This window comes from Siniperca chuatsi, linkage group LG5 (genome assembly GCF_020085105.1).
Source record: "Siniperca chuatsi isolate FFG_IHB_CAS linkage group LG5, ASM2008510v1, whole genome shotgun sequence".
NCBI lineage: Eukaryota > Metazoa > Chordata > Actinopteri > Centrarchiformes > Sinipercidae > Siniperca > Siniperca chuatsi.
This window is the reverse complement of record NC_058046.1, coordinates 29598177-29621961: the sequence shown is the minus strand read 5'-3', so window position 1 is coordinate 29621961 and position 23785 is coordinate 29598177. Positions and strand designations below refer to the sequence as shown.

The 23785-nt window shown below is 39.4% G+C and overlaps 3 protein-coding genes and 1 pseudogene across 52 annotated transcripts in view; 1 reads left to right on the top strand and 3 right to left on the bottom strand.

The window, feature by feature from the left end:
• The window catches only part of camk2b1 (calcium/calmodulin-dependent protein kinase (CaM kinase) II beta 1), a 74191-nt gene extending 67747 nt beyond the window's left edge, over positions 1-6444 (top strand). For 49 of the 50 annotated variants that reach the window (XM_044197658.1, XM_044197657.1, XM_044197659.1 and 46 more), the window contains 4 exons: positions 1340-1415; positions 1522-1616; positions 2314-2547; positions 4615-6444. In XM_044197658.1, coding sequence (XP_044053593.1) covers positions 1340-1415; positions 1522-1616; positions 2314-2546 — 404 coding nt within the window. In that variant the 3' untranslated portion in view covers position 2547; positions 4615-6444. Of the gene's footprint in view, positions 1-1339; positions 1416-1521; positions 1618-2313; positions 2548-4614 lie in introns of those variants that run through there. The other variant, XM_044197700.1, reaches the window with a different exon arrangement.
• Positions 6445-7507: 1063 nt separating this feature from the next.
• LOC122876859 lies at positions 7508-13437 on the bottom strand (annotated as a pseudogene).
• A 2211-nt stretch (positions 13438-15648) lies between these two features.
• Positions 15649-18053, bottom strand: LOC122876858 (nuclear factor 7, brain-like). Its single transcript, XM_044197709.1, has one exon. The coding sequence runs from the start codon at positions 18000-18002 to the stop codon at positions 16575-16577; it is 1428 nt and encodes a 475-aa protein (XP_044053644.1). The 5' UTR covers positions 18003-18053; the 3' UTR covers positions 15649-16574.
• A 144-nt stretch (positions 18054-18197) lies between these two features.
• On the bottom strand, positions 18198-23752 carry si:dkey-174n20.1 (uncharacterized protein LOC796174 homolog). Its single transcript, XM_044197711.1, has 4 exons — positions 23339-23752; positions 22893-23135; positions 21514-21816; positions 18198-18697 (listed from the first exon to the last, which is right to left on the bottom strand). The coding sequence occupies exons 1-4, from the start codon at positions 23457-23459 to the stop codon at positions 18438-18440; spliced, it is 927 nt and encodes a 308-aa protein (XP_044053646.1). The 5' UTR covers positions 23460-23752; the 3' UTR covers positions 18198-18437.
• Positions 23753-23785: the final 33 nt, after the last annotated feature.

The following is a 23785-nucleotide window of genomic DNA, read 5'->3' as shown; positions in this document are numbered from 1 at the left end:
GATCTTATTGATTACTTTTAAGGCTCTTCATGGCCTGCCTCCAGTTAATATTTTAGACCTTTTAATCACAACCTTTACGTAGTTTGAGATCTTCAGGCAGGGGTCTCCTGTCTGTTCCTGTCTGAGTCACAAAGGGGGACAGAGCTTTTGCCATCAGGCTCTGAACAACTTGCTTGAAGAAATTAGGTTGTCTTAGGTTAGGTTGTCAGTGTCTTCTTTTCTATTTTATTCACTGTGATATTTTATTTCTCTCTCTGTGAAGCACTTTGTACTTTGTTTTGATAAGTGCTCTATAAGTAAAGTTTTTATTATTATTATTTATATTGAGCGTAGTGGCTGAAAGCAGCATCTCCAAAGGTTTTTGTTCTGGTTTTTGGAACAGCTAAAAGAGAAGAACCAGAGGATCTGAGCGTCTGGTGCAAGGCCATGTAGTGCCTTATAAACTAATAAAAGAATTTTAAAATCAATACGAAAACAGGTAACGAGTGTAAAGACTTTAAAATAGGTGTAATGTGTGTTCAACTTTTGGTCTTAGTGAGCATTCACGCAGCAGAATTTTGAACTAATTGTAGCTGATTTATTGTATTCTTTGGTAGACCAGAAAGGAGAGCCTTACAGTAGTCTAGCCTGCTAGTTATAAAAGTGCATCAGTCTCTGCATCAGTCAGTGTGTTCTGCGTTTGGTTAATAGAGGAAAGTACATTGTGTTAAACTGCTCTTTTGTCAGCTAACTTGGAAATTAAACTCTCTGGATGTGTGTGCTTTTTTGCTTCTGAGCCTCATTAACCTCTTCAGTCTGCCATGGAGAGCACTGCTGACTGCAGGCAGATTTATGCATCGTTTGGTTGCTTTTGAATAGTTGTGATGTCTTTAAAAACATAGGTGACATTGCTTGCGTGACATAAGGAGATTCCTTGCGTGTGCTCTTATTACAGTGTGTTTGACAATTCAGGATCACATGATGAGCAAGGTCTCTGTTGTATGTGTGTATATTTTTGCTTTATTGGTTTGACATGTATAAGAAATGTATTCCCAAACAAATTCAAGAGTGAATTAACTTGCTGTTCAGGCTTCACAGATGTTTGTTATACTGAGTCCACTCTTAGCACAATTAAAGTAATTTCACTATAAAGCATAAGAAACAGCAAGAGAAGATGAAACATTAGATACAGTTTTGCACAAAGTATTCTCAGTAAGTATGAATGTACGTTGGGGTTCTAACTGCCTTTGCCTGAACATCTGTGTTGTTGTGTTAATAAATTAAAATGATTTAAAAACGAACTGCTCTCCATCTGTCCAACTGTTGCGATGACCTCTGATTAACTTCTGTTCCTCTGCAGTACGCAAACAAGAAATTATCAAGATCACTGAGCAGCTCATAGAGGCAATCAACAATGGAGACTTTGAGGCATACGCGTGAGTCTCCGCTTTTGTGTGGCGTTTCTGTTTGGCTTCTGTTCAAATGTGTTCAAAGTTGAATGTTTTTTGGCTTCATTAACATGTCCTGCTCTTTCCTCTTCAGAAAGATCTGCGACCCTGGACTGACTTCGTTTGAGCCGGAGGCGCTGGGCAACCTGGTAGAGGGGATGGATTTCCACAGATTCTACTTCGAGAACCGTACGATTCATAGATTTGTTGCTATTTGTTTTCATTTTTTAAAATCACTCCTAAAGTCATACTGTTGCAGCCTTGCTTGTAAATAATGTATTTATTTCCTGATCTTGTTTCTTATTGTTTTATCTTGTTTGCCTTAAGTTTTATTGTAAACATACAGGTCTGATTAGTCTGAATCACAAAATGGAGCTCAAAAAGAGAAATGTGGTCTTCTCTCATTTAGCTGCTCCGTTTGCCCTATTGCTGGTTTCAGGTGTCGGAAATAGACCACATCAGGAAATGTTTTCACAGGAAGCGTCTAATGAAATCTAATAAAGTAGAGAAATCTAACTAAAGCTTCATCGTGAAAAAGCTAGACTCGCCAACAATGGCTGAAGATATTCCACAGCAGCTCCCACGTCCACTAAGACGAGAGATGATTAGTGTTACATATACACATCACATTACATAATTTGTTGAACTTGTCCTCAAAATTCAAACTGCAAGTATTTTCTTCACTATGGGGTGTCAGTTTGTGACGCTGGATAACAAAGCTTAAAAGACTTTTCTTGTAAATACAGGACATGCTTTAATTTACATGTGAACTGCATGAAAGTTAGTAATATAGTAATAATAGTGGAGTAGTTGTGGTCCTATAATTATTGTTGTTGTGTTGTCTTGCTCATTCTTTCTCCTGACATTGTTTTTGTCATCTTTTCAGTTTTGGCTAAGAACAGCAAGCCCATCCACACCACCATCCTGAACCCCCACGTCCACCTGATCGGCGAGGACGCGGCCTGCATCGCTTACATCCGCCTGACTCAGTTTGTTGACGGGCAGGGTCGGCCGCGGTCCAGCCAGTCAGAGGAAACTCGCGTCTGGCATCGCAGAGACAGCAAGTGGCAAAACATCCACTTCCACTGCTCAGGCGCACCAGCCGCGCCACTCCAGTGAGGTACGGACTACAACACTGGGACAGCTCTTGACAGCTCATGTTTTTACTCTTTCGCTTTTTTCAAACTGCTACTTTGGAAAGAATAAAGGATATTTTTAAACAATGAATCACTTTCTGTGGCCAGATTAATACATTAAAGATGATGAGGGATTTCACATAACTAACAGTTAAAGACAACAAGCAGAGTGGAAATAGAGGATAGAAGAAGAGAACAATAGATTGACAGTTTTAAAGGTTGGTTGTAGATATCCTAAATTTAGTATTGGGCACATTGGCCGTGTTGCAGTTGGTACTTTTGGGTGCTCACGCTGTCTAGAAGCAGAAAAAAGGTCTTCCGGTGTGTGTGTGTGTGTGTGTTTAAATGGTGAACAGATTTTAGGTGAGTCAGCAAAAGGAAATCGGGGTGTGTTTCCATCAGCCTTTGGTATGCTAATAGTCTGAAGAAACTGTAGCAACACTGCTTTAAACTGAGGTATTCCCATCCATTAAATCATTCAAATACTTGCATGAATTTCTTTTTGATTCCCATGTACTGTGTGGTGTTTTTGTCAACTGCATTTTTATTTTTGTGGCAGCAATAAGCTGATGCTATAGCTACACTGCTTGATAGACAGTAATCCTAGAAGTAGTCGTAGCAGGTCCAGCAATATTATCATTTATTCAAAGGATTTCATTCCATCAGACATTTTTTATCTTCAATGATATGGCAACTTTTGCACCTTGCCAAGCATAAAAACATGTTTGCGATATCTGAGCTTTTTGGGGGCATCTCCATTATTTTTTGTTCAAAATCAAAAAATACATAAAAACATGCTTGTTTAAGTTTTAAAAAAATTAAGTGGTCAACCTAAAATGTGTCTTTTGAGTATCACATACTTACTCTCTGTAAGCTTGAAAGGTCGTTGTGAAAAGTGTAGGGTGTAAGCAGTTTGTATATTTGTCCCGAACCGTTCGGTACAGGACGTTTGGTTCGGTATGCGACTTCCTCGGATCGAGCACCAGTTGCTCAGTAGCATCAGCTGTAGCATGCTAGTCGGCTTAGCCCAGTTAGCCAGGTTAGTCAAGCTCATGTAGTGTCGCAGCCTTCGAATGGTAAACATAAATGAGAGCCCAGAGCTGGAGGATCCTCCCGTAACATTTAGATCCACTGTATGGGAGCATTACGATTTCCTGGTTAGTTACGATGGGCAAATATGAGTGTCAAACTGTATGCTGACATTGTTAAAAAGTAAATTTTTGTTTTCCCTGCTGTACCAAAAACGTATCGAACCGTGACCCTAAAACCGAGGTACATACCGAACCATGAATTATGTGTACCATTACACCCCTAGAAAAGTGAGAGAGTTTCCTCCTCATGAAAAACTGTGGTCTGCTCAAATTAATTTCAGTTACAATGGATTCCAATGGTGACAAGGTTTCTTGGAGAGGAAAACTAAAACATTCACTGAAATATGGCAAAATACTTCCATGTCATGCCATAACACCATTGTGTCAAAGCTTTGGAACATACTGTTACTTTTATAGCCAACTTTTTGGATTTGGACACAACTGCACTTGTGTTAAAGGAATAGTTGGACATTTTGGGAAATACACTAATTTGCTTTCTTGCAGGGACTTACATGAGAAGATTGATACCAGGAGACTCTTAGCATAGCATAAAGACTGGAAACAGGCTGGAGAAATGGCTAGCCTGGCGTTGTCCAAACCTACTAGCATCTCTAAAGCTCACTAATTAACACGTTAGATCTCGTTTGTTTAATTCGTACAAAAACTGAAGTGTAAAAATGACAAGTTTTACAGGTGCTGGTAGGCAGATTTTGTTAGCTTTGGACAGAGCCAGGCTAGCTGTTTCCCCATGTTTCCAGTCTTTATGCTAATCTAAGCTAACTTCATATTTACCGTGCAGCTCGATCCTCTCATCTAACATTCTGCAAGAAAGCGAATAAGCCTTTTTCCCAAAATGTCGAACTATTCCTTTAATTTTAAAGAGTGGGCGGCACGAATCATAGTCACACTTTCTTTGTCATATATTTAATTTATTTGACGCTGTCTTGTTTTCCTTCTCAGGGTTGAATGCCATAGCTTCGTCTGTCAGGAGTGCTCTGCTGGAGAGAGCGGAAGAGGAGGAGGAGGAGGAAGGGATGTAAGAACAAGTCCGGTGTCAGTTTGGGACAGGGCTCCTCGCCCTTCAACAACAAACCCTCCCTCACTGGACGCCCAGCCTCAACCCCCAGCATGCATCTCTTCTTTTACTACTACTGCCCCCTATCTGTCAGCTGCCCTACAACATCTTCTGACAACCATCAAACAACAGCAAGTGAACGTCCAACAGCTCGACATCCTTCACCCCCCAGGCTTCCTCTTCTTCCCTCAGGCACACTGGGTGATTGGCGGGGGTGGGGGTGTTTTTAGCACTCGTTGTGATTCCTTCTTCCTCTCTTCCCCCTGTCCCCACAGTTTTTGTGACACCAACCCTCTTGTCCTCCTATGAATCCACACTTGTGTCACATAAACACTGCACTGGAAATACAGTATGTAAAGTTTTAAGTAAAATCTATTATTATCATTACTACATTATTATTATGATTATTATTATTATTATTACACATTTGCAATTGTATATGTAATTTGTATAATTCGAAATTCTTGATGCCAGTGGTTTCTATAGTTGAAGGAAATCTCTTCTTTTTTTTTCTCTATCTTTTTAAGGAAGCATGTTTTTTTTCCCCATATTAACAGTGGCTGTTTTTTATTGTGGCTATTAAGTGGAAAATGATATTGGCAGTTTTTGTAATTTACTTCTTGTATGTTAGCTATAATACTGCGGCAAACTCATGGTCAACATGTTTTCATTTGTTTGTTTTGGGGTTTTCTTTTCTTTTTTGTGTTTTTACCCGTTTGTTTATTTTTTTTGGAAGGGGTGTATCTGATGGTGTCATGTATTCATGTCAAGAGTGAGTCCTTATGTGTGTGTGACTGTGGTTATGTAAGCCAGACACATAGTGTGTGCTAGTCTAAACATAATGACTCCGTACAGTTGGAGGAACCTGTTGTTTTTCCCTCGTTGCAATGAAAACGGCCGGAGAAGGGGTTAGCAAAACAAACAGCATGAGTTTTACCTGGAATTTACTTTTCCTTCATGTATAACGCAATAATGGTAGAATGCCCTGAATGAAGCAGCATCGTGAAGATGCAGAAGAAGAAAAAAAACATATTGCTTTTTTCTGTTAGTGACAATGCTCCTTTCCTTGTTTTGTATTGGTGCCACCATGAGAAAAAAAATCTGTTTCTCATTACAATGAGAACATTTTCTTAATATAACAAGATACTTTATGTTGGATGACATTGTTTTTGTTAAGACAACATACTGACTTACAACACATCTTCTTATCACATTGTGACAAAATAAGTCGGTGTGTTTTTAAATATAGAAATGATTTGTAAGTTCCATGTTGTAACAAGAAAAACATCCGGTCCAACGAGGAAATATTATAGCTAATATCAGAGAAACCGACAATGATTAATTTAAAGAAATCATTTTATTTTCCTTTATTTTTTGGGATAAGATATTTTGAGCCAGATTCTGCTGATACAGATGTGTACATAGAAGCAGATGTTAAGAACAGTTGTTAAACATGTGGGGCTATAACGTAGAAAGACCTCTTCGAACTAGCATCATTTCTCTTAAATGACGTGGAGGGGCATGAAAGGCTGCATGGATACAAGTCCCAATCCTGTTTTAAAGTGAACTGTGGATTGTTTTTAATCCTGGACTAGACTGAACTTTGACCAAAGAAACCTCGACAGGTTTAACTGGACACTAAAACATTGTAATAATATTGTTTTGCTATACCACAAACCATTCTGAACAAATTCCTTTTGTTAAAATACTCTAGACTGCTCAATAAAACTCTAACAGATGGGAAAGGACTAAACAAAATCAAAAAATATAATGTTATTTCTTGTTATACCAACATAGCAACTTGTGATATCAGAATCAGGAAATACTTTATTGATCCCCGAGGGGAAACTCTTTTGTTACAGTGTTATAATACACTATAATACAGGTCAGAAAATAAATTAAGTACCAAGTGGGTATAAGTATAAAATACATAAAATAATGAGATATAATGAGAAAGGCTTCTTGTTATAATGAAATAATTTTATGTCATACCATTACATCAGAGTATCTTGTTATAATTACAACAATTGTTCATGACAACAAACACAGCACTATTTTTAGCGCAGTAGCAGTGACATGCTGCCGTACTTCCTAAAGCTCGCTGTCCTTTGAGCCCACCCCTCTGCCTTTCCTCACACAACAATGGGTCATATAAATCTCAGTGAGGGATGGAGTAGTTCAGCGTTGGGCCCAGTTTCCACTGAGAGCCTGTTTTTTTTTTTTTTCGCCCGGCTAGTGGTGCTAAAAATGTGCTCCGGGAGAGATGCACTGTTGGTGGCTCCTGCTGTTGCTAGGCAACAGCTGAATATCCACTTGAAGCTCAGTGCACTTTTCCTAAAAGTTTAGATATTTTTAACTGGCTAAAATCTCAGTGCTGTCTGGAACACAACAGCAGGTCCAGTTTTTTTTTTTGTTGTTTTTTTCAATCAAAATGACAAACAAAAGAAGTCAGTGCTCTAAAGGAAGGATCCTGGTGGCTGCGTGACCTTTCTCACTTCCAAAGCCATAGTGCAGAAAGCTGGAGCCGCTGCCTGTTTGTCTATATAAAGCACATACAGTTAAATATATTAGGCCCATATCAGTATTGAAGAATGTGTATGCTTGAAGACTCTACAAGTATGAGGAGTTTTTTCATAAATGTCGGCAGATGGTGAGGTTTGCGTTGGGCTTCCCTGCTCTGTGGTCTGGTTCCTCCTTTCAGGGCAGTCCTTTGCCACAGGGTGCAATATTTGTGTGTGTGTGTGTGTGTGTGTGTGTGTGTGTGTGTGTGTGTGTGTGTGTGTGTGTGTTTGCATGCATGTACAGTACATCCATTGCTCTCAGTGTGTATTCTTTACAAGCCTGGGGGGGTGTGTTGTGTGAGAGATGGAAGGAGAAGGCTTTATTTCGGAGGACATATCGGTCCCCTGCCTTCAGCCCAGGACTTTTTTTCTTATGATTTTTTCATGTGTTATGTTTTTCATGTACTATTGTCATGCTTTTTATGATAAAAAGTGCTTGTGCCAGGGGTGGCAGGATTAATCCGATGGACTTTGTAGCACTGAAAACTGTTTTTGTGGGGGATTTACTCGCGATCCGCTCCTCTGTACTTTGCTCGTCCACCATTGGCTGCCTTCACATTTGTCTCAGCCCTATTGGTCAGACCAAGATATTAAGAGACTGGGCAGTCGGTTTGGTGAATAGTCCTCAGGTTTCTATTTATTTTGAATATTTATTTATTTATTTTAGTGGATATTTTTATTGTGCTTCTTTCTTTTTTTGCTTGTTTTGTTTTCCTATTGTACCGCTCATGCACTTGTGCAAGTACTGTCTGTTGTTAAAAGGGACACTGCTCCATGTAAAACATGATGTTTTTTAAAGGGATAGTACACCCAATTTGCATCCTGCATGTGTTTTTCTCTAACGACCAACATGGTGTGAATTACTTTTTCTGCTATTTTTCTTCTTCAACTTTAGATTTAAGTTGTTTTTAACATTATTGTGCAGTTTTATGGTGTCCATTTTTTTTCTTCCACTTTGGTCATTACCACTTTACCAGAGTGGGACGTCTATCAATTTAAAATAGAAAAATAAAATCATATAATACAGGATTGTATTTTGTGTGAACTATCCCTCCAAACGCTTCATCGCCTTTTTTAAGATGACGAAGCTTTTTTCGAATGAAGGTTTTTTCAAGGTGAACCACTGAGTCGTTGTATTGTACTCGTGTCTCATCCAGTAACAGTTATTGCCTCGTCGACACTGTTCTAATACTAAAAGGTCAAAGGTTATCTGAAGGCGTTCATGCGTGATCATGCTAATCGAACATGACCCCCACCCCCTCCCAAAAAAAGAAGAAATAGCAGCATGTACAGTGCAAAGGTGTTGTTCTTCTGTTCTTCTTCGTGTGTTTACTAGCCTTGAAAATCAATATAAGATTCACATATTTAAAATGAGGGAGTACACAGTATTACACAATTGCAACTAACTAGCAGCGTAGCTGGCATTTTCTTTGCATGACAGTCAACAGGACACTTGTTTTTTGGTGTTTTCCTTTTTATTTGGTTTCTCATTTTCTACTGAATGCTGGTATACTCGACCTTTCTCTATTTTCTCAGCTTTTTAAGTGCATATAACTATTTTTGTCTCAAGATGATATAATGAACATGATTATGATGATCAGGGTGATTTTATGATGATGATATTAATGACTGTGGCACTATGGGGATATTGACAGTGATGATGTGATGAAGATTATTTCGCATGCTTTTCTACGGGGCTCTGTGTTGTCAGTGCAGAATGGCTGCCTTTTGTACATAGCTGAGAGAACACGAGGAGCGCTTGTTGACCATCCACACCAAGACCGACTGGTGCTTCACTTAGCCTGCATGTCACTCAGCACTCGAGTCCAGCTGACAGATTAGAGGCCGTTCAAAGAGTGAATGAGCTCCAGCAGGGGGCGCAGTCACACAGAGTAAAGCACAAACACACACAGATGTAGCTGCACAATAAGTTGACTTTAGGGTCAAATCTAACAGACAGTCCAGTCAGAGACAGTAGCAGCTGATCACTGTAGAGTAAGAACAAGCTTCCATTATATTATTAATCAGGGCTGCACACTTATGACCAAAATGAGCATCCTGATTACAGTTTGACATCATGATCATGATGTTGATACATGATTGTTTTGCTCCGTGATTTTGGGGAACAAAATCATTCTCCTTTATTCATCTTATATCAGAAACTGTTTCCAGACACTTTTTACATTCTTAACTAAATGAAATGTACCAATACCACTGATTAATCATGATTCTCTGTGAATGATCAAAGCTGAAATCATGATTGAAAATGATTATTCGGGCAGCCCTACATATAAACTACAATAACTGTCCTCTCGTCTCTTGAGGTCACTGCGAGCTCTGCTGCCTTCCTGTCAGCTATTTAGTCAGATGAAGCATTGCTGAGATAAACTGGAGCCACAGTGTTCACTCTGAACCTCTGCCATCTTCTTTCTCCAGCCAGTGACTAAGTTGCACTGACAACACTGAGTTGGCTTCTCTTTGTAGGGTGTCTTTCACTCTTTCTCCCATTCCCTCTGTTCCCAACCGTATTCAATCATTTCTCTGCAGTTGCTCTTTCTAGTTTCCCTTTGTCTCTTTCTGTCACTTTGGGTTTCTTCTGTATAATAATATGAATCCTCTAGTTCTCTGATTCTTGGGATTATTGCTCTGTTCTCTTACGTGCTACACGTGTTTCTATAACTTCAAGAAAATGTGTTAAGGTGTTATCAATAAAATGATCATTTAAATAGAAAAGTGAATCAGTCTCTGTTTACAAACACATAAAATTGCAGCATAGCTTTGATTTGTATTGATAGAAATGAACTCAAGTTTTTGAATACAATGTAAAATGAATCCACAGTTATCCAGTGTAAATCCTGACAGACTCGTGTGCTGATGGGTTGTTTCACATCTAAGGGACAGTTAACATAAACACAGGAACAAACAGATGAAATATATGCTGCTATGCAATCATAAAGATTAATGTTAGAGATCAAGATTAAGGTGACCACTGCTAGCAGCCTTTAAAATTCAACATCCACAATTCAAAGACAAGGTCAGAGCTTTGCAGTCAACACTTTTAATGCATATTATTGGAAATGAGAATGTGGAGTGTGGGTGAAGTTGTTTAATTAACTGCCATACATACTGGTGCCAATTTGAACAATGATTGATTGTTCAAATAATTTATCAAGAAAAAATTCTAAACATTTGATCAAATTTGAGGATTTGCTGTTTTTATCTGCCATTTTTCAATATTTTCTGATATTTTATTGACAAAAAAAATCAACAGATTAATTGATAACAGAAACAATCTTTAGTTACAGCCCTAATTTATTATTCACTCATCTACTGTATATCATTTTTGTATATAACATTTGTTTTTGTGAGTAGCATAAAGGGAACTACAACTCAAATCTCGTTATACAATCCTGTGTTGTAAAATTATAAATAAATCTACCTTGTACCTTGCAATCCACACAGTCTTGAAGTCAATATTTGATGGACCTGTTCACTTGTCTTGCAGTTTTGGGCTACTCTAATTTGGACTGAACCTTGAAGAGAAACATAAACTGTGTCTAACATTATCAAACATATAAATGGTAATAATAATAAAAAATAATATATAGAATATGTCTGACAGTTAATAGTAATCTGAGTTTTATGACACACATGGTAAACAAATAACAGGTGAATTATTCCATCAACATTCACTGTTTGGTCCATTCTGCACAGTAAAACATGTTTCATTAAAAAACATTTAAAACATCTGAATTAATTCATATACATGCATTTACTGAATTACTTTCAAAACTTGGATCACTGAAAGATGAAAAGTTGTTAAATGTCAAAAATAAACAAGGTAAGATGAGACTTTCTGTGATTTAAAATTGAAGCCTATGTGATATTAAAACATGTATACAAACTTAAAGTTGAAATTAAAATACATCTGTTGATAAAGGTTTTTAAATGATCACATTAAATCTACTCGTCCCAGTTTCTGCAGCTTGTTTACGCCACAAACACCATTTTGGCAGAATGCTTCACACACCTAATGATGCCGACATTTATGCTTTAGTTTCTCATTCTGTGCTTTGGCAATATATTGTATATTATACAACAACCAAGGAATGTGTTCATATATATGAAAGACATAAAAATGTATTTTTTCTTTAACATGGATCTCTACATTTTCTTCATGTACTTTCAAATTACACAAGTCTCACCTATAAAGAACTAACCAAAATTGTCTGTAACTGACAAAAATCCTCCACCATTATAAAAATCCTAATAAATCACTGAGACCTCACCGTGAACGTCACAGAGGAATCTGAGTCTGACAGATTTTGATGTCAGTGGTTTTAGCATCACCAGCCTCTCCAATACTGAAATATGGGAAGAGTTTCTCGGTGAAAGTGTCTCTGTGAGTGTAGATGTGAGTCATGTCTTCAGGGTTGTAGAAGGACACTTTCCCCCTGTCATAGTCCAGCTGGACTCTGATCCTCTGGAGACTCTTCTTCACTGTGACAGTCCCACCAAGACCATTAGTGTATTTTCCACTGCGATGTGATAAACACCAGACTCCATATTCTGGTGAGGCACATATCTTCCCCTTCCTGTCGACTGACTTTTTAGCCAAACCCACATCCCAGTCAGGATGGTCTCCCACCTCCACCTCCCAGCTGTGTTTCCCTGAGCTGAAGCCCTCAGAGCCCAGAACCATGGCATGTATTGTGAGTCTCTCTGGATTGGCAGGAAGCTGCTTTGGATCTCCACGTCTCACACTGGTCAGATCATCAGACAGATGGAGCCAGGGGTTTGCAGTGTTTGGGTCCAGAATGACAGGACTGAAGTGGACCTTGTCCTTCATCTTCTCCCAGACTCTGAAGGACAGGTTGCCCAGGTGTTTGGCCACATCTATCAGCGCTCCTGAGACCAGCTGTGGCTCTGACAGTGAGCGCTGGACTCTGGCTCTGGTCTGAGTGGCTTTATAACTGCTGAGGAATGGCACGTTGTGTTTCTGCAGGTCTTCTTCAACAGCAGAGATGCTGTCTGACAGAGAGGAGATCTGCTCCTGAATCATCTTCATCTCCCTGCTGATGGTCTTCCCCTTCTGCTCCTCTTCCTCCCTCAGAGCTGCCAGTCTGGACTCCTCTTCCTCTTTCAGGAACTGGTGGAGCTTGTTGAACTCTGCTCTGATCTGCTGCTCTGTGGACAACAGCTGCTTCTTGGAGTGTTGAATCACTTCATTATATGTTTTCTCCACTTGTTTGAATTTGTCCCTCTTGTCCTGTAGAGACTCTAAGTCAGATTTCAGCTGGTCCTTCAGGTCACTGACTGCTTGTTCTACAGGAACCACCTTGTGACTCTGGTGGAGAGAAAACTCACAGACAGGACACACAGCTCTCTGCTCGTCCTCACAGAACATTTTGGGGACATCTGAATGTTTACATCTCAGCACGCCTTTATTCTCTTCTCCTTTTTCTGTCTCAGATGATCCAGCTTTCTGTCTCGCAGCAAAGGAGTCAGCCAGTTCCTTCAGTGCAAAGTTCACCTTCAGGTTATCTTTTGAGGATTTTCTTTTACAGATGGGACAGTTTTTGTTTTTAGCTTGTTCCCAGAATTTGTGCAGGCAGCTTGAACAGAAGCTGTGGTTGCAGCTCAGAGACACAGGATCTCTGAAAGTCTCTGAACACACATGGCAGTTCAGGAAACTTTCAAAAGAGCAACTTTCTCAGCCATTTGTTATTGAAGTTATCTTTCAATAGCAAGACTCACCAAGTTACTGTCTCTTCCCTTGATTGCTTCAAATAGTCCAAACGTGTGTTTTCCAGCAGAGATCTCACACCCTGTAATGGCGTCTCAGCTCTTTTCAACAATGTCAAAATCTCCTTTCATTTTCACTTCCCTCTGTCACAGGTGAAACTGTTAGGAGGAATACTGCTATGTCATTTAGTCACCAGCAGAGGTTGTCAGGATGTATTCAGGTAAATATTTGTTTCTTCATTCAGTACAGTACAAATGCATTGCACATGCATCTGTAGGCAAACAAAATAAAAGGAAAACGTCAAAATCTTTTGTTTCTTGTCTACTTCCTGTAAAATATTTTCATAATATTGCTCTATCCTGCATTTATGCACATACTTTATATCCTGCACTTGCTTATTGCACTTCTGGTTAGACCTAAACTGCATTTCGTTGCCTTGTACTTGTACATGTGTAATGACAATAAAGTTGAATCTAATCTAATCTCTGATCTACTCAGCTCATAAAAATACTATAAACTTGAAACAAGGAGAGTTTTTTTTTCTTTAGTCCTCCAGTGAGGACAGAACATTTCAACAGGCTGACTGACACTAAACCAGTTTCACAGCATTTTTATTTTTCAACCAACAGGAAATTTAACAGGAAACATGTTCTGCTGACACGTCGGTACCTAACCTTAACCCTTTTTCTTGTAGCAGTTATTCTTCCAACAGTTCAGACAAAACATTAAAATAATACAAGACGCCACACAGAGACAAGAACACAATGAGGCTTGGAAAAAATGCTATTCAGGCAGGCAGAGAAGTTGTTTAATAGTTTGATTTTCTGTAAACATTCTCATCAAACGCGACAGGATTATGGCATATCTGTAACAGAGAAACAAGAGGCGTCAACATGACACTTGATGAGTTCTTTGATTTTGTTGTAACTCTTCCAACATGGCAGCATGTCTCTTATAACCATTAGGAAATGTTCTTCACAGTCTCACTAACATGTCTCTGTTTGGTCACTTGTTTCAATAAATGCACTGAAATGTCAAGGCTGCAGTGACAGTGATCTGTTTTATGAGTCTGTTCAGGGAGAAAGTCACTTCTGAACCTTTGACCAACATGTTGCACAACAGTCAGCGTAAGGCCTGTCAGTCACACAACAACTAAAAACGTCGCTGTGCTGTCGACTCTGAGACAAAAGCTGCACAGACTGTTAATCTGCTGTACAACATCTTTCCACTGTAAGTGCAACATGAAATCATTGTCACTGAAACAAGACGTCACTCAGTTTGCATCACATATTAACAACAAGGTGTAAACTGAGCTTGTTGATAAGTGTTAAAGCTTCAGCCCTTCACACTGCAGATGTCCCAACATGTACAGAAGCCCACACTGATGTTTTACTGATGTATCTTTCTGCAGAAGAAATACTAGAGTTGTTGAGGTACATGTACATATAGGAGTGGATTCCTTTCATACCAGGATACTGGAGGAAACATGTCAGATATGACAGATGGTTTGTCTCATAAAATATTATTTCAGGTTGATAGTTACAACAGTTGAGTGCTGGACTGAACTGAACTAATTCATTGAACCTCAATCCTGCCTGACATCTAAATGTTCCTTTCAAACAAAATCTGTTGATGTGATTGAAAACATAAAGCTATTGTTGAAGATTCCAAGAATTTCCAAATGTGTTCAAATGCTCAAGATAAGCCATCCATTTTGATCTAATATTTATCCTTAAAATCCTAGAAAAATATGTTGGCTGCTTCATTCCTGGATGACATGATATTTGTAAAGAGCATAAAGTGTTGCAAAAATCAGGAACAAACATTGAGAAACTATGCAACCTGATAGAAACCCACTTCACCTGACATGACTGACTTTATTCTGTCATCTGTCCGTTCAAGTCGCGCTAACACTCTGCTCTCTGGTGGATGATTTATGAATAGCATGTTAAACAGACAGGAGCTCCACCCATCTCCAAATCTCTCTTCTCTCATATCCTCTATTTAACTATTTTAACAATGAACTCTAAACTCTTTTGGATCAGAAAACTTCTATAAAGAAGAGCGGAAAATCTTCAGCAAACATTAAATCCTTCCTGATCAGAGTGGTAAATTTGAAGTCACCCTGTTACCATTGTACCTTCTCCTTGTTTTTATGATTCCAGCTTCACCTCAGAGATGATCCAGTTGAGACTGGTGACACTGGTTGCACTGCTCTGCCCTCTTCCCAGTGCTGAAGGAGGGAAAGTCCTTGTTGTCCCTGTGGATGGAAGCCACTGGGTCAACATGAAGGTCCTCATCCAGGAGCTCCATTCCAGAGGTCACAACATCACAGTGATCCAGCCCAAAACCAGCTGGTACATCAAAGCAGAGTCCCATCACTACAGCTGGATCTACACAAACCCTCAGTAACTCTCTCTCTTTAATGAGACCATCTATAACACACTTTAGTGTCAACTAGCAGAATCATTTACTCAACAGTGAGTCGGGTGACGATGAACCTTTTAGTGTTACCTTTAGCTAAACCATACTGTATGAACAAAATACATTCACTTTTAGCTTAGCTTACACTGAAAGCTAAGTCCTCATGTTACATACAGCTTTCACAAATCTCATTGACAACAGCATTGTGCAATGTTACGTTTTATTTCTTTAGAGCATTTTTGTATTGAAGTCATGAAGTTCAAACACACCAGTCTACTCTTCTTTTCTGACTGACACATTATGCCAAGTACCATCCACCAGGTGTAAATTATGATGTACCTAAACACAAAAGACAAATGCAACTGTATTTTGTTTCGTCAACTGAAAATCATTTTCATCCACTGCATCACAGCATACATGGTTATACAAAATGGCAGCCACAGTATGCAGCACCACTTCCAAAAAACTAAATCAGAAAATCATCAAATCTCTCGTGTCCTAGGAGTAAAACAGCCCCCAAAGTGAAAACTATTTAATTATCCACACACACACTACATTGTGACTAACTGACGAAAAACAAGAGGCTTCTTATTAAGCTAATTCATTCCGATCTTAGAAACAGACATACATGTAGAAAACTTTATCACCTGAAATACAAATTCATTAAGAATCAAATTCTATTTTCTTAAAAGACACAGCCACAAAAGCAGCAATGTAATTAGATACATACATGACCAAATATTCAGTTGACATAATTTAAATAGTAAGTGCAAAGTCAAACATAAAAAACAAGTTTGAATTTCTAATACATTTTGGCTAAACTAAAATTGATTACAAACATTTATTGAGATTAATTGAAATTCCTACATGAAAACCACTCTGAATAATTCATTTCAGACTGTAGAGACAGTAAGCAAAACATTTCTGTGACCTCTGACACAGAATCAACTCTGCAGAAGATGTAGAAGAACAAAAAAAAGGAAACCGATGAACAATGCTTGTTAGTTAAACTGTATCACTGAGATTCGTGTTGTAAAGCATAACTTTTCTGGAATTTTATGTCAGCCTAACTACCGCCACCAACAACAACAACTACAACTTACATTCCTGAACATCACACACAAATCTGAGTCTGACAGATTTTGATATCAGTGGTTTTAGCATCATTAGCCGGACCAATGTTAAAATATGGGAAGAGTTTCTCAGTGAAAGTGTCTCTGTAAGTGTAGATGTGAGTCATGTCTTCAGGGTCGTAGAAGGACACTTTCCCCCTGTCATAGTCCAGCTGGACTCTGATCCTCTGGAGAATCTTCTTCACTGTGACAGTCCCACCAAGACCATTAGTGTATTTTCCACTGTCATGTGATAAACACCAGATTCCATATTCTGGCGAGGCGCCTGCCTCCCCCTTCCTGTCGACTGACTCTTTAACCAAACCCACAAGCCAGACAGGATGGTCTCCCACCTCCACCTCCCAGCTGTGTTTCCCTGAGCTGAAGCCCTCAGAGCCCAGAACAGTGGCATACATTGTGAGTCTCTCTGGATTGGCAGGAAGCTGCTGCTTTGTGTCTCCATGTCTCACACTGGTCAGATCATCAGACAGATAGAGACGGGGGTTTGCAGTGTTTGGGTCCAGAATGACAGGACTGAAGTGGACCTTGTCCTTCATCTTCTCCCAGACTCTGAAGGACAGGTTGCCCAGGTGTTTGGCCACATCTATCAGCGCTCCTGAGACCAGCTGTGGCTCTGACAGTGAGCACTGGACTCTGGCTCTGGTCTGAGTGGCTTTATAACTGCTGAGGAATGGCACGTTGTGTTTCTGCAGGTCTTCTTCAACAGCAAAGATGCTGTCTGACAGAGAGGAGATCTGCTCCTGAATCATCTTCATCTCCCTGCTGATGGTCTTCCCCTTCTGCTCCTCTTCCTCCCTCAGAGCTGCCAGTCTGGACTCCTCTTCCTCTTTCAGGAACTGGTGGAGCTTGTTGAACTCTGCTCTGATCTGCTGCTCTGAGGACAACAGCTGCTTCTTGGAGTGTTGAATCACTTCATTATATGTTTCCTCCACTTGTTTGAATTTGTCCCTCTTGTCCTGTAGAGACTCTAAGTCAGATTTCAGCTGGTCCTTCAGGTCACTGACTGCTTGTTCTTTAGGAACCACCTTGTGACTCTGGTGGAGAGAAAACTCACAGACAGGACACACAGCTCTCTGCTCGTCCTCACAGAACCAATAAGGGACTTCTGGATGTTTATCACACACGACTTCCTCTTTCTCCTTTTCTTTTTCTGTCTCAGGTGAAGCATTATTCTGTCTCTTGGCAAAAGAGTCAGCAAGTTCTTTCAGTGTTAAGTTTGCATCTGGATCATTTTTTGAGCACTTTATTTCACAAATAGGACAGTTTTTGTTTTTAGCTTGTTCCCAGAATTTGTGCAGGCAGCTTGAACAGAATGTGTGGTTGCAGCTCAGAGACACAGGATCTCTGAAAGTCTCTGAACACACATGGCAGTTCAGGAAACTTTCAAGAAGAGCAACTTTCTCAGCCATTTGCTTTGATATGTGAATTATCCTTTAACAGCAAGACTCACCGAATCGTGTCTCTTTGATTTACAGATTTATAATAGGTTTATAGTCGAGATCCTTCACCCTGTAATGGCGTCTCAGCGCTGTTCAGCAATGTCGAAATTAGCTTATGTTTCACTTGTAATAACTTCCTTGTAATAACTGACAGCTGACATTAAATTGTTCCTACCAGCAGGTGGTGCCATTAGATTTATTAACAAGTACATTAACAAGTTACAGTAACTTTCCATATGAAATGCCTTAGAATTGTTGACTCTAAAAGTTTTGAGAAAAACAATAAAAAGATACAAATAGTACAATGCATTGTACACAACAAAATGTTAATGAAAAACATAAATATGTAAAAATAAAAATAAATACATAACTCTTGTCATAAAAACAAAGAACCAGCTTCCATCATCAGGCCAGTTTCACCAGTCTCTCACTGGCTTCCCACAGTTTTTTTGCCACACCAGCGTCTCTTGCGAAAGGACGCAGAGTAGCTGGTCGGCAGTCGACGAAGTAACCCCCGCTGTATTTGGCAGCTTCATCTGACACAGCACAGTAGATGACAGTCTGAGCTCCAATCTCACACGGCACAAAAAACATCCACATGATCACCTGCATCAGCATCCGGAACAGGATGGAGTAGTGGCACGTCCAACCACTTTGGACAAAACCTGGAACATCATATGTAAGCAGAGATATTAGGATAAATATATATATATCCATCCATCCATCCATTTTCTACCGCTTGGTCCCGTTAGGGGTCGCGGGTGAATGGAGCCTATCCCAGTGACTTTGGGCCTTAGGCAGGGTACACCCTGGACAGTGGCCAACTCGTCGCAGGGCTAACACAGACACAGACAAGGACAGACAACCATTCACTCTCACATTCATTCAATACGGGCAATTTAGAGTTATCAATTAACCTACACATGCATGTCTTTGGACGGTGGGAGGAAGCCGAGATATATATATATATATATATATATATATATATATACACTCCCTGACAAAAGTCTTGTCGCCTATCCAAGTTGTAGGAACAACAAATAATAACTTGACTTCTAGTTGATCATTTGGAAACAGAAGTGGCTTATATGAAAGGCAAAGGCCTCTAGATTATGCTTATTTTACCAAAATAAAATCTTATCATGCCTTGATTTTTAATTATTTAATTAGGACAGAGGTCAGACTTTGCTTAGACAAAAGTCTTGTCACATCTTTAAAGGATTCAAACAATCACAGATTAGAGCATCACCTGTGACAAATACTGTAATTAACACATTCCCAGGTGTGTAGAAGAAGAACCCCAGCACACCCAACCTTCATTTGAAATGCATCCTGACCTCTGACAGCATGCCAAAGATTCAACCACAGACCAAAGTGCTGATCATCAAGAGCCTGAAGACCAAGTCTCCTGCTGAGGTGGCAGACATCTTTAATGTATCTAAACGTCAAGTGGAGAGGATAAGAAAAAGATTTGAAGAAACTGGTGAAGTTCATGACAGGCCCAGGTCAGGCAGGCCCCGTAAGACTACTGTTCGAGAGGACCGTTTGTTGGTTCGACAGTCCAGGGCCAGCCCTTTTCAACTGCAGCAGAGCTACATAACAACTGGTCACCAGAAACCCCGTATCTACAAGAACAGTTTGTCGAATTCTGTCACACAGTGGCCTCAATGGCCGAATTAGTGCTCAGAAACCAGCATTAAACAGAAGACAACTAAAAAATCGTGTTGCATTTGCCAAGGCAACACAACATTTTCCGATGAATCATCTATTGAACTGCATCCCAATCGTCGCAAATACTGCAGAAGACCTATCGGAACCCGCATGGACCCAAGATTCACACAGAAAACAGTCAAGTTCGGTGGAGGAAAAATCATGGTTTGGGGTTACATTCAGTATGGGGGTGTGCGAGAGATCTGCAGAGTGGATGGCAACATCAACAGTCTGAGGTATCAAGACATTCTTGCTGCCCATTACATTCCAAACCACAGGAGAGGGCAAATTCTTCAGCAGGATGGTGCTCCTTCTCATACTTCAGCATCCACATCAAAGTTCCTGAAAGCAAACAAGGTCAAGGTGCTCCAGGATTGGCTAGCCCAGTCACCAGACATGAACATTATTGAGCATGTCTGGGGTAAGATGAAGGAGGAGGCATTGAAGATGAAACCAAAGAATCTTGATGAACTCTGGGAGTCCAGCAAGAATGCTTTCTTTGCCATTCCAAATGACTTTATTAATAAGTTATTTGAGTCATTGCCGAGACGTATGGATGCAGTCCTCCAAGCTCATGGGAGTCATACACAATATTAATTATTTTTCCACTGCACCATGACTTTATGTTCTGTACTGTACATTATTTCCTTTAAATGACAAGACTTTTGTCTAAGCAAAGTCTGACCTTTCTTTCCTAATAAAATTATTAAATATCAAGGCATGATAAGATTTTATTTTGGTAAAATAAGTATAATCTAGAGGCCTTTGCCTTTCATATAAGCCACTTCTGTTTCCAAATGATCAACTAGAAGTCAAGTTATTATTTGTTGTTCCTACAACTTGGATAGGCGACAAGACTTTTGTCAGGGAGTGTATATATATATATATATATATATATATATATATATATATATACATAGTGTCAGGAGTGTCAGGAATATACAGCTAGCTCTGCATGAGTCATTCTATATCTTGATTTAAGTATATATTGTGATATTCTGAAAATGTAAGAATTTTCTTGAAATTCAATTGAGAAAACTTTTATATATAAAATAACCAGAATGTCTGTTTTTGGCTAATCCTGTGAATTAAATACTGAAAAATCAACGTTTTATTTTCTAAATCACATTGATGCAAAAGGCCTGTAAATAAATACAACATTGTCATATAGAAGCCCTGCTCATTGATTTTCAACATTACCCACATTGTCCTAATGCAACCACACATACTGTTCTAAAGAGCTAGCTACCTCAGTGTAAAGTACAGTACAGAAAAGTTTCTGACAGTTGAAAAACTTCTGTTGTTGCACGCTATATATATAGCTGAACCCTAATTATTTCAGTTCAAATAAAAATATACTGATTGTAAATAAATATTTTAAATAAAAACATAAATATACAATACATTTATTGATACAGCACATATGTAAAAACAACTGACAAAGTACTCCATTTGAAACAAGAAGTAGGGCTGTAAATGAAAAACACCCATCTGAAAGGTGACGTCTTCAAAAACCCTTAAATCCTCACACAGAAGAAAGTGGAAGCAAATGATTGTTGTTTTTGCTTGAAAATATTTGAACCAGTTTGACCTTCAAGGTCTTTGTTTGCCTGACAGAGCTTGCCATTTTAGTAGGTGGATGACTTCTCCTGTTCTTATGTATGCTTTTTAACCCTTGTACTTCAGGACTAACAGCAGGAAGTGGACAGACTCCAAAGCTTGATAATGACACAAAACATGTAGTTTTTATTACAAAACAACAACCTCTTACCAGGGTGCACAGCATAGGAGGTCACTCCTTTCCCTTCTGTGATGCGGGCCAGTTCCTGACTGAAGTAGATGTTGGCCAGCTTGCTGCGGCAGTAAGTGAAGAAGGGCAGCAGGTTGTAGTTGAGGTCCTGGAAGTCCAGTTTCTGGTATTTGTATGTGGAGCATGTGAGGATGACCACCCGGCTGGGGGCACATTCCTTCAGGCGAGGCAGAAGCAGATTGGTCAAGAGGAAGTGACCCAAGTGGTTGACGCCAAAACACATGCTGAAACTGTCGTCCGTCCAGTCGAGGACACTGGGCATGGCTGAAGAAGCACCACAGGTGGTGAAGAAAGAGGTCAAAACAATGAGGTGGAGAAAGGAGAAAGATATGGCTTTTAGCTGATTTTGCTTTTCCCGACAAGATAATTACATTGCAACAATGATTTGGGCCTCCAGAATGAATTTAATTTGAAACTTGTCTTCAGAGTGCGCACTCTGGTGCATCCAGTTAAACACTCCCTTTTCACAGGTAAACTGTCCTACTGATAACAGGTTTTTACTTATGCACTTATTACTGATGCACTGGTTATTACTAAATCCAAATTTATTTATGTTTCAATTGTAGATTTCATGTGTACAAAACAAAACAACAAATCCCATGAAAAATTAACAATGTCTAAGTCTGTCTCTCAATAATTTTGAACTTCCCCAGCCTGTCTGTGTCTGTGGCCCCAACAAGCTCAAGAATATATACTTTCATTTAAAAAAAAAAGGCTGAATAATTTTCTAACACAGTTGAGCACTGTGGGTTTTAGCAAATGTTACTAAAACGGGAGTACATTGTCAGCTGCAGATTTGGTGGTCTAGTGAGTCTTTTCCGCAGCAGGGCAGTGTACAGTATGTTGGAGGGACTCAAACCAAACTGGCTGTGGTGATAAAATAATGTGCAACTGTGTGGCTCAACTCTTCTGATGCTAAAGATGACAGAAATCAAGTAGATTTTTTATTCATATGGCCCAAATAAGAATAAAGAATGCAAGAATAATCTTAGTAAAATATACATGATCTCAATATTAAGTAAAATTATTAGCATTTTAGCCATAATTGTATAGCCTTAAGTCAAGCCAAGTCAAGTCTGTTGTATTTATATAGCCCAAAATCACAAATTTGTGAGTGCCTCACAATCACTACAGTATACAGCACCCTCTATGCTTAGACCCTTTATTCAGACAAGGAATAACTCAACAATTCTTTCATGCAATGTTAGCTAGTCAATGCTGACAACTGGCCAATCAAACTTCTAGGTAATCTATTCCAAGGAACTCATTTCCCCTTCTTTCTTTCTATGGTGATATTGTTTTCATGTATCAAGAGACCTCCTTGTGGTTAACATCCTCACCAGCATTATTGATCAGGATGTCAAGCCTCTTCTCTCTCTGGAGAAAGCTCTTACAGAAATCCCTTACAGAGCACAGGTTGGCCAGATCCAGCTCCATGTGAAGGATGTTAAGGCTGTGACTCTTGAACTTGATCTCCCTCACAGCCTTCTCAGCCTTGTCCGCATCTCTGCAAGCGATGATGACACGGGCGCCTCTCATTGCCAAGGCAATAGCTGACTCCTTGCCAATGCCAGAATTCCCACCTGCAAAGAAAACAATTACAAAACTAGTAAATTCATGTGTCAGTGCTCATGTGAAGCTTATGACTTGAAGAGGAAAGCGATAATATTGGCTGCAATAATCTGAATTTTATTGTAATATCAGGCAACAGGCAGTGGTGTTCGGTGTAAATGGCATTTAGCTTCTATATGATATATTTGCTGCAATAAACAAGACGTTTATTTACCTGTAATGAGAACTGTTTTGCCATCAAGTCTTTTCAGGTCGGTGCAATACCTCCTCTTTTTCATCCACTTCAAAATGAAAAAAGAAACTAAAGACGCAATGATTGTGTAAAGAACATACATTTCAGAGAGAGCTGATGTGTTTTATTATGAGCAGCTACTGATGCTGCTGTCTATGTGAGCCTGGAGCTAACGTCAGCTAGCTTGTTAGCTTGCTAGTTGACTAAGAAAAACGTTATTGTTTCCCCTACTATTCCTCCTTTCTGGTTCTTGTCGCGGTAAACGCGGCGGAGATGATCCAGGACGAATGAAACACAATAGAGGACAGTTATTTTATATTATTTGACAATCCCAATCCCCAGTTCATTCCTTCTCTTTATACATCCACGGTTCATTCTGAATCAGTTTCCAAGCTGTGAGTGAGTGACATGATGTGCACATGCGCCAAA

Coding starts and splice junctions, on each gene's coding strand:
- LOC122876858 (XM_044197709.1), bottom strand. CDS start 18,002: ATGGCTGAGAAAGTTGCTCTTCTTGAAAGTTTCCTGAACTGCCATGTG.
- si:dkey-174n20.1 (XM_044197711.1), bottom strand. CDS start 23,459: ATGTATGTTCTTTACACAATCATTGCGTCTTTAGTTTCTTTTTTCATT. Junction 23,136..23,338: donor CAAAACAGTTCTCATTACAG/GTAAATAAACGT, acceptor TTTTCTTTGCAG/GTGGGAATTCTGGCATTGGC. Junction 18,698..21,513: donor CTCCTATGCTGTGCACCCTG/GTAAGAGGTTGT, acceptor ATGATGTTCCAG/GTTTTGTCCAAAGTGGTTGG.